Source organism: Antechinus flavipes, chromosome 2 (assembly GCF_016432865.1).
Source record: "Antechinus flavipes isolate AdamAnt ecotype Samford, QLD, Australia chromosome 2, AdamAnt_v2, whole genome shotgun sequence".
NCBI lineage: Eukaryota > Metazoa > Chordata > Mammalia > Dasyuromorphia > Dasyuridae > Antechinus > Antechinus flavipes.
In genome coordinates this window covers 468045893-468058614 of record NC_067399.1, presented here as the reverse complement: position 1 = coordinate 468058614, position 12722 = coordinate 468045893, and the positions used below count along the sequence as shown (strand labels likewise).

Genomic DNA, 12722 nt, shown 5'->3' with positions numbered 1-12722 from the left:
TACGCTTTAGCCTTCTCTCCTCCCCAATAAATTATGGATAGAGACAAGGTTGGACCACAGAAGCTGTGGGGCACTAAAACTAAGCTAAGCAAAAATTGGATAATAAACTATTAGGTAAGAAAGGCTTTTGACGCCAAGCCAAACATTTAGATTACTACTCATTTTTATAAAAGAGCCTGGGGGTAGCTAGAGGGCACAGTAGATAGAGCACAGGCCCAAAAACAAGAGTTCCTAAGTACTAATCCAGCCTCAGACATGGAACATTTACTAGTTGTGTGAAACTGGGCAAGTTACTTAACCCAAACTGCCTGGAAAATAAAGTATTCTTAAATTCTGGTCCTTCTAGTGTTAAGCAGACAGAACAAAGAATAAACCATACAGTTTATACAACATTATCACAGCATGTACAAATACTACCACTGACATCTAAATACCAAATGATTCTTTCTAAAAAATAAATACACCAACATAAACATTCTGAAATGTAAAAATCAAAGTGACAGCAAACATTATGATTATCTATGCCCCAGAGTTTAAAGTAACAAATAATTATATTCCTAAAATTAGTAAAAGATGAGAAATCTAATATATTCAATATAATGTGTGGCAAATTGTACAAAAGAATATTAGGCATATGAATTACCAAAGGCACCAAAATATAAAATAAGCATTATATGTTTATTTATACGTCATAGATTCTGACACTGTTAGAAAGAAAGAATGTTTAGTCAGGAGTCTAGGCTTCCCAGCCTTTTTTTTCCCCCCTGAAAGATCTTGTCATTTAACATCTGTATAATAACAGGACACAGTCCCAGTGAACAAGAGGCAAAATGCCTTTGGAAGTAAACTGGAACCTGAAACTTGTGAATGTGGGTTATTTTTTTTTTTTACTAGCAACCTATAAATCAAATGACAATCCAATGAGATAATGTACATAGGGTTTGTAAAGAGCAAATTTTACCTTCATTTGTAATCTTTCTGTTACCCTGCTTCTATAGCTTAACAAACCCACTATATTATTATTCTATTTAACAGTGGTAATTGAGTGATCTATATCATAAAAGAGATCATCAATGACACAAAAACCATAAAATTATTCAAGCCATAAAATGATTCAAGCTAATTATATAGTGAGAGTGCAAGAAAAAAAGGCAGCTTAATGTTGCTGCACATATATCCTCAAAATACTAAAAGAAACAGAAAGGTGTGTATGAAATTAGGTGGCTCACAGAAAGATGTGGACAAAAATCCTACCACAAAAGAAGGCAAGAAGAGGCTATGATCTGCATCAGTAAAATAATCTCATCAATGATACCATCAATCTATGGAAAAATATAAGTAGCTAACTCACCTTTATCAAAACAAACACCAGAACAGGAACAAAATCATCAGCTCCAGGGACTGAATCTTCATTGGCCAGACTTAGCAAGTTCATAATTGTGGAACACATTCTCAGGATGCACTGTACTTTGTCCCTGGGAGTCTTATAAGCACTTATTGTGCGGATTTCAGATTGTGCAGATGGCCATGGTGCCTCCCGAAGATAGACCTAAAGGGGAGAAGAGATTCATACATCAGCCTAAACAAGACCCACACCAGCAATACACTGTGAAAGACTATAGTGTACAAATATGCCACTTTCACATCAGTAACTCTTAACAAGTACAGAAGAACAAATATTTAATTGCCAGAGAAAAAGAGATGTGCTTTGTAAAAACATTTCTATGGAAATTAGCTTTAAAATCATACTAGGTGACAGAATTTCAGATTTGAAATTCAGATTTCAATTCAGAAACTTAAAAGATGACCAAAATGCATCTAGTCCTTTCCTGAAGTAAGTATTCATTCTATAACCAAAGTCATCTATAGTCATATGAAAAAAAATGCTCTAAATCATTACTGATTAGAGAAATGCAAATTAAGACAACTTTGAGGTACCACCTCACACCCATCTGATTGACTAAGATGAAAGGAAAGACAATGAGAATGTGAGAAAATTGGTATATTAATGCATTGTTGCTGGAATTGTGAACTGATTCAGCCATTCCGGAAAGCAATTTGGAACTATGCCCAAAGAGCTATAAAACTATATAAAAACTTTAATCCAACAGTGATACTACTGGATTTGTATCCCAAAGAGATCATAAAAGAGGGGAAAAGACTCACTTGTGCAAAAATGTATCATCTGTTTGTTTTTATATCTGATTTTATTTTTTTTCTCAATAGTATTTTATTTTTCCCAATACATATATAGTTTTTAATATTCATCTCTGTAGGAATTTGTGTTTCATTAATGAAAAAAAACACAAATGAAGGTGGCTTAACTATACCAGATCTAAAACTATATTATAAAGTTCTAGTCATCAAAACCATTTGGTGCTGGCTAAGAAATAAGAGTACTGAATCAGTGGAACAGATTAGGTTCACCTGACACAAAAATCACTAACTAGAGCCAGGGGTCCTCAAATAAATAGGGGGCCAGTTCACTGTCCCTCAGACTGTTGGAGGGCCGGACTACAGTAAAAACAAAAACTTTGTTTTGTGGGCCTTTAAATAAAGAAACTTCATAGCCCTGGGTGAGGGGGATAAATGTCCTCAGCTACTGCATCTGGCCTGCAGTCGTAGTTTGAGGACCCCTGAACTAGAGTAATCTAGTATTTGATAAACCCCAAAACTCCAGCTTCTGGAGTTTCACTATTTAGCAAAATTGAACAAATTCACTATTTGACAAAAATTGCAGGAAAACTGCAGGGAAAACTGAAAAATAGTATGGCAGAAACTAGGTACTGACCAACACCTAACACCTTATACCAAGACATGGTCAAAATGGGTTCATGATTTAGACATAAAGGGTGATGCTATAAGCAAATTAGGAAAACAAGAGATAGTTTGTGGCCAAAGAAGAACTAGAAAACATTATGAAATGCAAAATGGATAATTTGGTTTACACTTTTATATCCAGCATTTCTGATAAAGGCCTCATTTCTAAAATATATTAAAAAACTGACTCAAATTTATAAGAATTCTGAATGACTAAAAATGCCTTTAATTTCTCCATTTGAAAAAAAAATAAAAAAAAATTTCTCCATTTGAAAACTATTTCTTCATATGACCATTTATCAATTGTGGAATGGCTGTATTCTTTCTGTTTTTATTTTATTAGTTCCCATAGATTTTTTCTTTATTTTAAATTTTTTTGAATGCAGGAAAAATTTATTTTACATTCTTGCAAAAACAGGTGCCTAGTTTACTTACTTAACTCCAAAGGCCACACTAAAAACAAACAGAAAACCTAATAAACTATATTGGATTGATTACTGTCTATGGGAGGAATTTAAGAGAGGGAGAAAAATTTGGTTTTGCAAGGGTGAATGTTGCAAACTATCGTTGGGGGCAGCTAGTCGATGCAGTGGATAGAGCACCAGCCCTGAAGTCAGGAGAACCTGAGTTTAAATCTGGCCTCAGACACTTAACACTTCCTAGCTGTGTGACCCTGGGAAAGTCACTTACCCCAGTTGCCTCAGGAAAAAAAAACCCAACACTACCTTTGCCATGTATGTGGTAAAAAAAGTTATTTTAAAAATTAGAAGAGAAACAAATAAATGGACAAAAAAAAATTTGTCATTTGCATGCGAGAAAGAACCATAGTTTCCCCTTTTTGGGTTTTTTTCCTTTTGTTTTGATTTATCTTTTACAATATGAATAATATGGAAATATGTTTAAAATGATTGTACATGTATAATCTATATCAGATTGCTTGCTATTTTGGGGAAGAAAGAGGGAGGAAAGAAGAGAAGGATGAAGGGAAAAAGGGAAGAAAAGGAGGGAGAAAAAATTTGGAACTCAAAAGCGAATGCTGAAAACTATAATATCCCTCATTGATGGTTGGCCAGCCTTTGCTTGAAGATTTCTAATAATATGCATTCTCTTCTATAACAGTCATTTCATTCTACGATAATTCTAATTTGGGGAAAATTTTCATTACTTTTAATTAAAATCTTCCTCTATAAAATTCCTCACAATTGTTCTTATTTATGCCTCATGGAATTGGAATCAAACAAAATAAATTTAATAATCCTTCCATGTAATAATCCATAAATATGGCTGTTGTGTTCATAAATTCATCCTATTCCAAGCTAATTCACATCTAACTCTTTATAACCCAATTTGGAGTTTTCTTGACAAAAACACTAGGGTAGTTTGTCATTTCGTCCTGCAAATCATTTGACAAATGAGCAAAGTGAGGCAGACGAGGTTAAGTGTCTTGCCCAGGGTTATAGAGCTATTAATTTTCTGAAGCTACATTTGAATTCAAGTTTTCTTTACTCCAGGTCCAGAGCTCTCTATCTACTATACCACTGAGCAGCCCTCTCAAGCTAAACAAATCTTTAAATACTTGCTAAGTCCTAAGTCCTCTCTCCTAACACTTCAGATTTGGTCTGAAAAGGTCACAGGACAAAAGTACAATCACTTCCTTTTTTTTCTTTTTCCAATAAATGATCATTTAAGTCCTTACTAAGTGGTAGGCACTGTCATATGTATTGGGACTATAAATACAATCAAGATAATCTTCACCTAAAGGAACTAATATTTCATAAAAAAAAAAAAAGGTGAGAAGGGAAAAGAGAAAGAAAGGAGGAGGAAAACGTTGGGAAAGAAAAAATGAATATAATTTTAAAGCAGAGACACTATAAACCGAGTGGATTAGGAAAAGCCTAATGAAGGTGGTTACTGAGTAGAATTTTGAAGGAAGCTGGAGATCTCAACAAGTGGTTGTGAGAAGAGGGTAAATTGCAGGCCTGGAGGACAGTCTACATGGAAGCACAAAAAAACCCAAAATGGACTAAGGATGTATAAGGAACAAGGAAAGGGTCAGAGTGTGAGGATAGCAGTATGAGGATACAAAAAGGAGTTATCTGCAAGAAGCCTAAAAAAGTAGGTAGGCACTAAGTTATAAAGGACTTTAAAGACCAAGAAGAATACGAATTTTTTACTGTGAGAGAGAATCTCTGGAGCTCATTAAGCAAGGGAAGAATGCACTAAACTTTTTTAAATGTTCACAGAACACAGAATTCATTACTTCAAGATTCATGACCTTAGTCAGTGAGAATAGTACTTCCAGCAACATTGCTTAGAACTCTTCCATGTCTTAGTGGGTGGTTATAAAAGGTGCTATGGACAAAAGGAAAGAAAACAAAAGAAAATCCTTTGATGGCTAAATTCTGGTATCTCTCCACACTTAGATTGGTCAAAAGAAAATCCTTTGATGGCTAAATTCTGGTATCTCTCCACACTTAGATTGGTCCTGAAACCTTCACATCAATCCCTGATACTAATCCTTAAAGCTTTTCTAGCCATCAAGGCCTGCTAATAACACAATATTTGAGAGCCTGAGATTACCAACAAGTAATGAGAAGTATACAACAAAGACTTCAGTGGAGATATGGGTCCATAAATCATAAAAATATAGAAGATAAAAATATAGAAGATTCTGAGCCTAGGGAACTGAGACCTCCAAATTACTAAGATCCTTATCCCATCAGACTGTAAATAATCCCATTTTGGAGAAGAGAAGGAATCAAAATATAATCGAAACAAGCTGCTGATATAAGTTACTAAATCACAGACATATAAGTGTTCTCTCTCAAATAAGGGAGGAATATACAAAGATACAATATATTCAAAAACAAAAGATATCAGTTTTTACTGATAATTTTTAAAGCCTTAAAGTACTCTTAAAAAAAATTCTTAATCCAAAGTTTTCCACTCAAATATCCTTATTATCTTTTTAATCCATATTATTCCAATATCTCTACCAAATCTGAAATTATTCTATGTTCTAAGAGTCCTCTAGTTCTAATATTAAATGTTTCATGTTTCAAAGTCTCTTTTTAGGCAGGATATTCTGTGTTTTTTATTTTAATGTCCTATTTATTTCTTAATATACCATGATTCTATAAAACCAAAACAAACATCTGGAATTATTTTCTATATCCCATTTTTATGATAAAGATAAATGGCAAACAACAAAAGAAAAAACTTTTCTAGCATGTGACTAATTTAATCTCCTTTTCCATATAATATCAGCAACCTTAGAACTACCTTGCAAGCTTAAACACTGTAAGGTACTTATCCCATTTTACAGATGATGAAATGGACTTTAAGAGGTTATATGACTTCTTCCAAGTTAATTGATACCAAAATCAGGACTGAGTTTTTTGTTTGGTTTTGGCTGAGGCAATTGGGGTTAAGTGACTTGCCTAGGGTCATACAGGTAGGAAATGTTAAAAGTGTCTGAGACCAGATTTGGACTGAGGTCCTCCTGACTTCAGGGCTAGTGTTCTATCCACTGTGCCAACTAGCTGCCTCCAGGACTGAGTTTTTTGACTGAGACTTTTTCCACCAGACCAGTGTTTTTCTATATCCAAGTATTATTTGATGGTATCTTGTGCTCAAAACAACCACTTTAAGGGATAATATAGTCTTGAAACCTAATGAGTAATTTTTAAAATCATATTTTAACTATGCTATAGATCTTAGAATATTAATTATTTGAAAATTGGTAAATTAAAATTAGCAAGTAACTTTTACCACCACCCAACTATTCAGCATAAAGTTTGTTGTATTATATTACCTCAGGTATCTGAAGTGCTTTATGATTTGCAGTCACTACTTTAGACAATCTCTGGATATGTTCATGAAGAACCCTAAAAACAACAAAAAATATTTCAATAGCTGTCATTTATTTCTTTAGGTTTATACACATCCTGTTTGTAGATATAGATTAAAATAACATCAGTTGCTTTCAAATTTATCTTTCAAAAGATATTTAAAATTCAAAATTGAAGTCAAGTATACAAATTGCTCAGAGTGTATTGAAATTCACTGAAATTAATTATAGGTAGACCCAATATTATCATTACTATAAATAATAATATCATCAATAATATCATAATAACATTAAAATGAATAACAATATCATTGTCAATAACATGATAAAGAATTGATGATAATGACCCAATTCTTCTGGAAAGCAGTTTAAAACTATGCTAAAAAAGAAAAATACACTTTGACCAATTGATTCCCATTCTCTACTAGGCATGTAACTACCTCTCAGAAAGTGAAAGACAGAAAGGTTTTACATTTTTACATTCATAAAAATATTTATAATGTCACCTTTTATGATATCAAAAAAATTGGAAACAAAGTAGGATTCTATCAATTGGGGAATGGAATAAATTGAGGCACATATTTAAATACAAAGGAATATTATATATGACAAACATGAAGAATACAAAAAACCTAAGACATACAAACTGATAGTGAAGTAAGCAGAAACAGGAAAACAATAAATATAACTGAAAATAATATAAAACGAAGAAAACCTCCAAAATAGCTTGCAGAAATGATAAACAAGCTTGGCCCTAGGAAAAAAGCTGAAAAAATGCACCTCCCTTTTTTCCACTCCAGAGATGGCAAACTATGGATACAGAATGTAGTGCATATTGTCCGTCATGGTTGATGTGTTAACTAATTTTGCTGAACTATGTTTTTTTCCTTTCTCTTTTAATCCTTGTTACAAAGGATGGCTCACTAAGTAGGAAAGGGGAAGGAATATATTCAGATATGATATGTTCAAAAACAAAAGAATCAGTAAAAAGATAATTTTTTAAAGACTTAAAGTACTCTAAAATAAATAATAATGACTTGTATCACAATTATGGCTACAAATTATAGCACATGATCTTCAGATCAACTCTGCAACACTGGAAGTGTAAACATTTTAAAAAAGTATTATAAGGTGCCTTTTTTTTCCCCAAAAGAAGTCTTGCTTTATAAGACAAGATAAATACTACCAAGTGCTGGCTAGCCTGCTTTTGAGTCTTCTTTAGATAGTACAATAATAACTACTCTCACTTTTTTAGCAAGTCAGAATTTGCAAAGCATTTATCTTACAACAGGTCTGTGAAGCAGGTATGGTAGGAAGTATTATAATCAATTTACAAATGAAGAAACTGAGGCTCAGAGAGGTGAAATGAATTGTCACATGACTAATAAAAAGTGAGGGTGAGACTCAAACTCATAGGTTCTGACCTAGTGACCAATGACCACTCCACTATTACCTCCCCAACTCTCGAAAGATATCTTGCCGTTTTCTAGACAGCTGAGCAAAACACAGGCCCAGAACAATGTTAGCACTCACTGGTCACGAAGAATGTCTCCATCTTGGTTAGGATAGAAGGCGAGCTTGAAAATTCGGTTCATCACACTTCGCTCAATTGCCATCTGAGCATCTTGGAGCTGCTCCTCACTAGCATTCTGCCAGATGACATCCTGAGCCATGGCACCATATAAAAACTGCAGGAAATCTTCTACCTGAGCTGTCTTATCATCAGCTGCTGTGAGCTTCTGAAAGTCTTCAATGCAAAACAACCCACAAAGTAGAATTTAAGGAGGAGAGAAAAATAAAAAGCTAACTCTGGCTATGATCCCAACTGCCAGCTAAAAAAAAGATACCAAACTCTGTTGTAGTCCCAGGTCTCTGTATTCTCCTGATTTTAAAAATGATTACAGTGAAGATGGTGAAAACAGGACAAAAGGCGAGTATATAAAAACTTAAAGATGCAAGGGTAGAAACTCTCTTGCTTAGAAATCTTCAATAGCACTTTATGCCTAATAAGTAAACTATCAACTATCAACTTCTTAAACTGACTGCCCCTTAAACTCTGGCTTTAAACTATCTATCTAGCCTTCTCTAATTCTAGATTTTGGCCAGACTGGACTAGCTGTTCTCCTATCTCCTCCTCCTCTCCTGCTTGCCTACATTTTATCTTCAATATTCCCCATGCTAACAATGAGGTGATTCATTCCAATCCCAATGGATTTGTGATGGAGAGAGCCTTCTCCATCCTGAAAGAGAACTTTGGGGATTAAATGTGGACCACAACATAATTATTTTCACCTTTTTTGTTGTTTGCTTGCTTTTTTTTTCTCTTTTTTTTTTCTTTTTGATTTGATTTTTCTTGTGTTACATGACAAATGTGGAAATATATTTAAAAGAATTGCACATGTTTAATCTATATTGGATTGCTTGTTGTCTAGGGTAAAGGGGTGAGGAGAAGGGAGAAAGAAAAATATGGAACAAGCTTTACAAGGGTAAATGCTGAAAACTATCTTTGCATGTATTTTGAAAATAAAAGGCTATACAAAAAAAAAAAAAAAAAAAAAACCAAATCCATTTTTTAAATGTTTCCCATGCAAGACAGAGATTCCTTCTTTATCACCATCTACTGCAATCTTTCCCTTCCTTCAAAAACAATACTCAGATTTTCCTAAAGCACTTCACATTATGTGGTCATTATAACATTCAACCTTTTTTTCACACTTATTTCTACGTATCTACTTCCTCTATTGAAAGAGATGATGGGCAGGGATGATGTTAATAATAGTAGCATCCTTGAGGGCAGTGAAGATGCTACTAATAATACTCATCAAATAGCAAATCATTCATTAACTTAACTAAATTTATTATTCTTTAAATAAAGTATTCATTAATTTAAATTAAATTAAAAATCAAATAATTTATTTTATAATGATTTTATTTTTTATTATATATTGAATAATATGTTAAATAATAAAAATAGCATTTATATGCTTAAAACACCTTTATTGCATTGAATTAAGAATATGTATAATGAGTATGCATAATGCCCAAGTCACAGAGCTAGAAGCATCAAAACTGGGATATGAAACCTCGATCTCCTGTCTCTAATCACAGGTTCCATGCAATCTGTCAGCAAAAAGAACCAAAAAACTGAAATTTGAATCCAAAGCCAATTACCTTGAATGAATTCCCGAATCTTCTTCTCTTTGCTCTCCAGCAATAATCTCACACAAACTGTGGTAAAATACCGGTTAGCCACTTCTTTGTCTCGCAAAACTCTCTGCAATAGCCTTTCTAGATGGGCCTGTGTAGTCTGTAGACCCTGGCGACAACGGGTGAGATAAGCAATATATGGAGCCCTTTTCCTAAAGAAGAAAAATACTTTGAAAAACACCAGATATAGACAATCATAGTAAAATCTCTTTTAGGACCAAGATATTGTCTTTATAAAGAAATTGTTTTCTTGGCACTTGCTCATAAACCAATACTCCAAAAAATAATCACTCTTCCTAAACAATACACAGAGATAAGCTAGAAGGGGCCTTAAAGAAAGAGAGGTAAGTCCTGCTTTTATAGATTTGATGGACTTTCATAGGGAAAACATTCCTATCAATTAGAACAGACCAAAAGCAAACTGAGCTTATCAGAAGGTAATAAGTTTCTAATGATCAGAAATCTTCAAAGAGACTATAGAGAAGATTCCTCCTATGGCCAAGGATTGAACTAGCTTATGATACCCAAGGTCCCTTTCTAACCTGAGATTCTATTATTCTTTTAATTTACAAAATCAGAAATCAGTGTTGATTTGAGGCAGCTCTGTCATTATTTAGCTGTGTGACTTTGGCTCAGTTTCTCCATTTGCAAAATGAAGGGATTGGACTAGATGATTTCTACAATTCTTACATTTCACCATTCTGCAAGGTGATAAAAACTAAAGAGAGAAAACAAAGTGATTTCCCGAAGTCATATAGCAAGCTAGGAAGGAAATTAAGATATGACTCAGTTCAATCCTCTTTCTGCAGATAATGTAATTCTGGGTCAAGCCTTGCTGTCTTGCATAACAGTGAAGAATATCACAAGCAAAGACAACATTTTGAGACTGGCTCATAATCTGCAAAAAAGGAGACAAAGGAAAGTCAATCTATACGAGTCCAGAGGAATTACAGAATAGGCATGTTAATACAGTTCTGGGTTCCTTTAGCCAAAGTCTTTTCCAGATCAAAGCCCTCACACCCTTTATCATTACTGTTTGTAATAATCACATTTCTATAGTGTTTTCAGGTCAAAAAAGCACTTCCTTCACAATCCATGTCTATTTTAAAATGAGGTACCTGGCATTCAGTTAGAAAGCCATCAGTTAGAAGCATCAAAACGGGGATATGAAAGCACTTCCTTCACAATCCATGTCTATTTTAAAATGAGGTACCTGGCATTCAGTTAGAAAAGTGATTTGTCTAGTCTTCTATCTGTATGTTTAGGAACCATGATTCAAATTCAGTTCTCCTGTCTCCAAATTCAATGATTTTACAACTAATACAATACAACCTTTGTTTTGAGCAAAAGTAAATTCACATAAATATTAAATAAATTAAATTATTTAAATAATTAAATAAAGGGAGAATTTCCCTAAATGATGAATCTATTCCAGCAATGTTGCTGTCTCTCAAACATCACCTTAAGCAGGGGCCATATAAGGCCTGTGAAATAATTTGCTAAGGCAACTGCAGGTGATGATGAGCTGAAAGCTAGGAACCACAACCTCCCACTGCTTGAGTTTATAAGTTGGTAATTTTGTATATCTCACTAATGATGTTATAAATAACATTGACATAAAAAAGGCTCCCGACCTCTGCCTTAAAGAAATATACATTCCAGGCCTGCTACTACCAAAAACTAGTACATCTCTCCATAACTTATCTCTCTACAATACTAATGAAAGCACCATTTCTCAATCTCTCTTCTCTAATCAGGTCTACCAATTCTTTCCATAATAAAATTAAATCCTACCATCTTGATTCATTTCTAAAAGATTCAACAGGGAAAAAAAAAAAAAAAAGAAAACAACTACATTCACAGGAAGCTGAAAATTGACTTTAAAAACTGAATGGGTAGATAAAGTACCGGTAGTCTTCTGCAATAGATGCCAGCAGTTTCCGACAAGTTCTATTATCAAAGCGTCCCACGCAGCGAATTGTTTCTTGAAGTTGAGCCATTAAGTTCTTGTCTTGTAAATTAATTGCTTCAGCTATCTGAACTTTTAGGAAGCATACAATTTCATTGTCTAACAATTAAAAAAAAAATAAGCAATTTACACTACTGCCATGTATTTCCATGAACTTGCAAAAAACAATAATATCTAACACAGCCATAGCATTTAGAATCCCAGATCAATATCACATCTGCTCTACCACAATGCATACATGGTCTCCCAGACCACCTTCTCAATGCCTTAGTAGATAGTTATATTGAGGTGCATTGGCAAAAAAATTTCATCATTACCCTCTATTAAAGAATTTCTATGTACTTAGCTGACAGTGGGGCTCTGACAAGAAACACAGGATTCAATGCCAAGCCCAGATTCAAAGGTAGTGCTAGATCTAGAGTTAGGAAAGTTGAGTTCAAATCTAGTCTCAAATACTTAATCAACTGTGCGACCCTGGGCAAGGGTTCACCTTCCTTAGTTTCCTTATTTGTAAAATGGGAATAATAATAGCACTTACTTCCCAAGGCTGTAGTAAGACTAAAATGAGATATTTGTAAAGATATTTGCAAACCACAAAAAACTATAGAAATGCCCGCTATTATTATATAAATGCTACTTCTAATCAATTGGCACAGCTTTAACAAAAGCTAAAGTCACTTGAAACTCAGGATAAGTTATCAGAGTAGGGTTTTTAAAGATAACTGCCTTTCATACAATGCATAACTAGTACAATCACATTAAAATCTTCAAATTATGACATGACAGTAACACTGGGCTCTTGAAGACTATAGTATTGAAGCACAAGCTAAAGCAGGTTCTAGCAACATAGAACACATTTAAATAAAGGTCAGATGA

General features: G+C 33.8%; 1 protein-coding gene across 8 annotated transcripts in view; it reads right to left on the bottom strand.

The window, feature by feature from the left end:
• Nucleotides 1-12722, bottom strand: part of GAPVD1 (GTPase activating protein and VPS9 domains 1) — an 88368-nt gene that overhangs the window by 2624 nt on the left and 73022 nt on the right. For all 8 annotated transcript variants that reach the window (XM_051979640.1, XM_051979643.1, XM_051979637.1 and 5 more), the window contains 5 exons: nucleotides 11786-11945; nucleotides 9842-10029; nucleotides 8204-8417; nucleotides 6635-6707; nucleotides 1352-1549 (listed from right to left, as the gene is read on the bottom strand). In XM_051979640.1, coding sequence (XP_051835600.1) covers nucleotides 1352-1549; nucleotides 6635-6707; nucleotides 8204-8417; nucleotides 9842-10029; nucleotides 11786-11945 — 833 coding nt within the window. The remainder of the gene's footprint in view (nucleotides 1-1351; nucleotides 1550-6634; nucleotides 6708-8203; nucleotides 8418-9841; nucleotides 10030-11785; nucleotides 11946-12722) is intronic.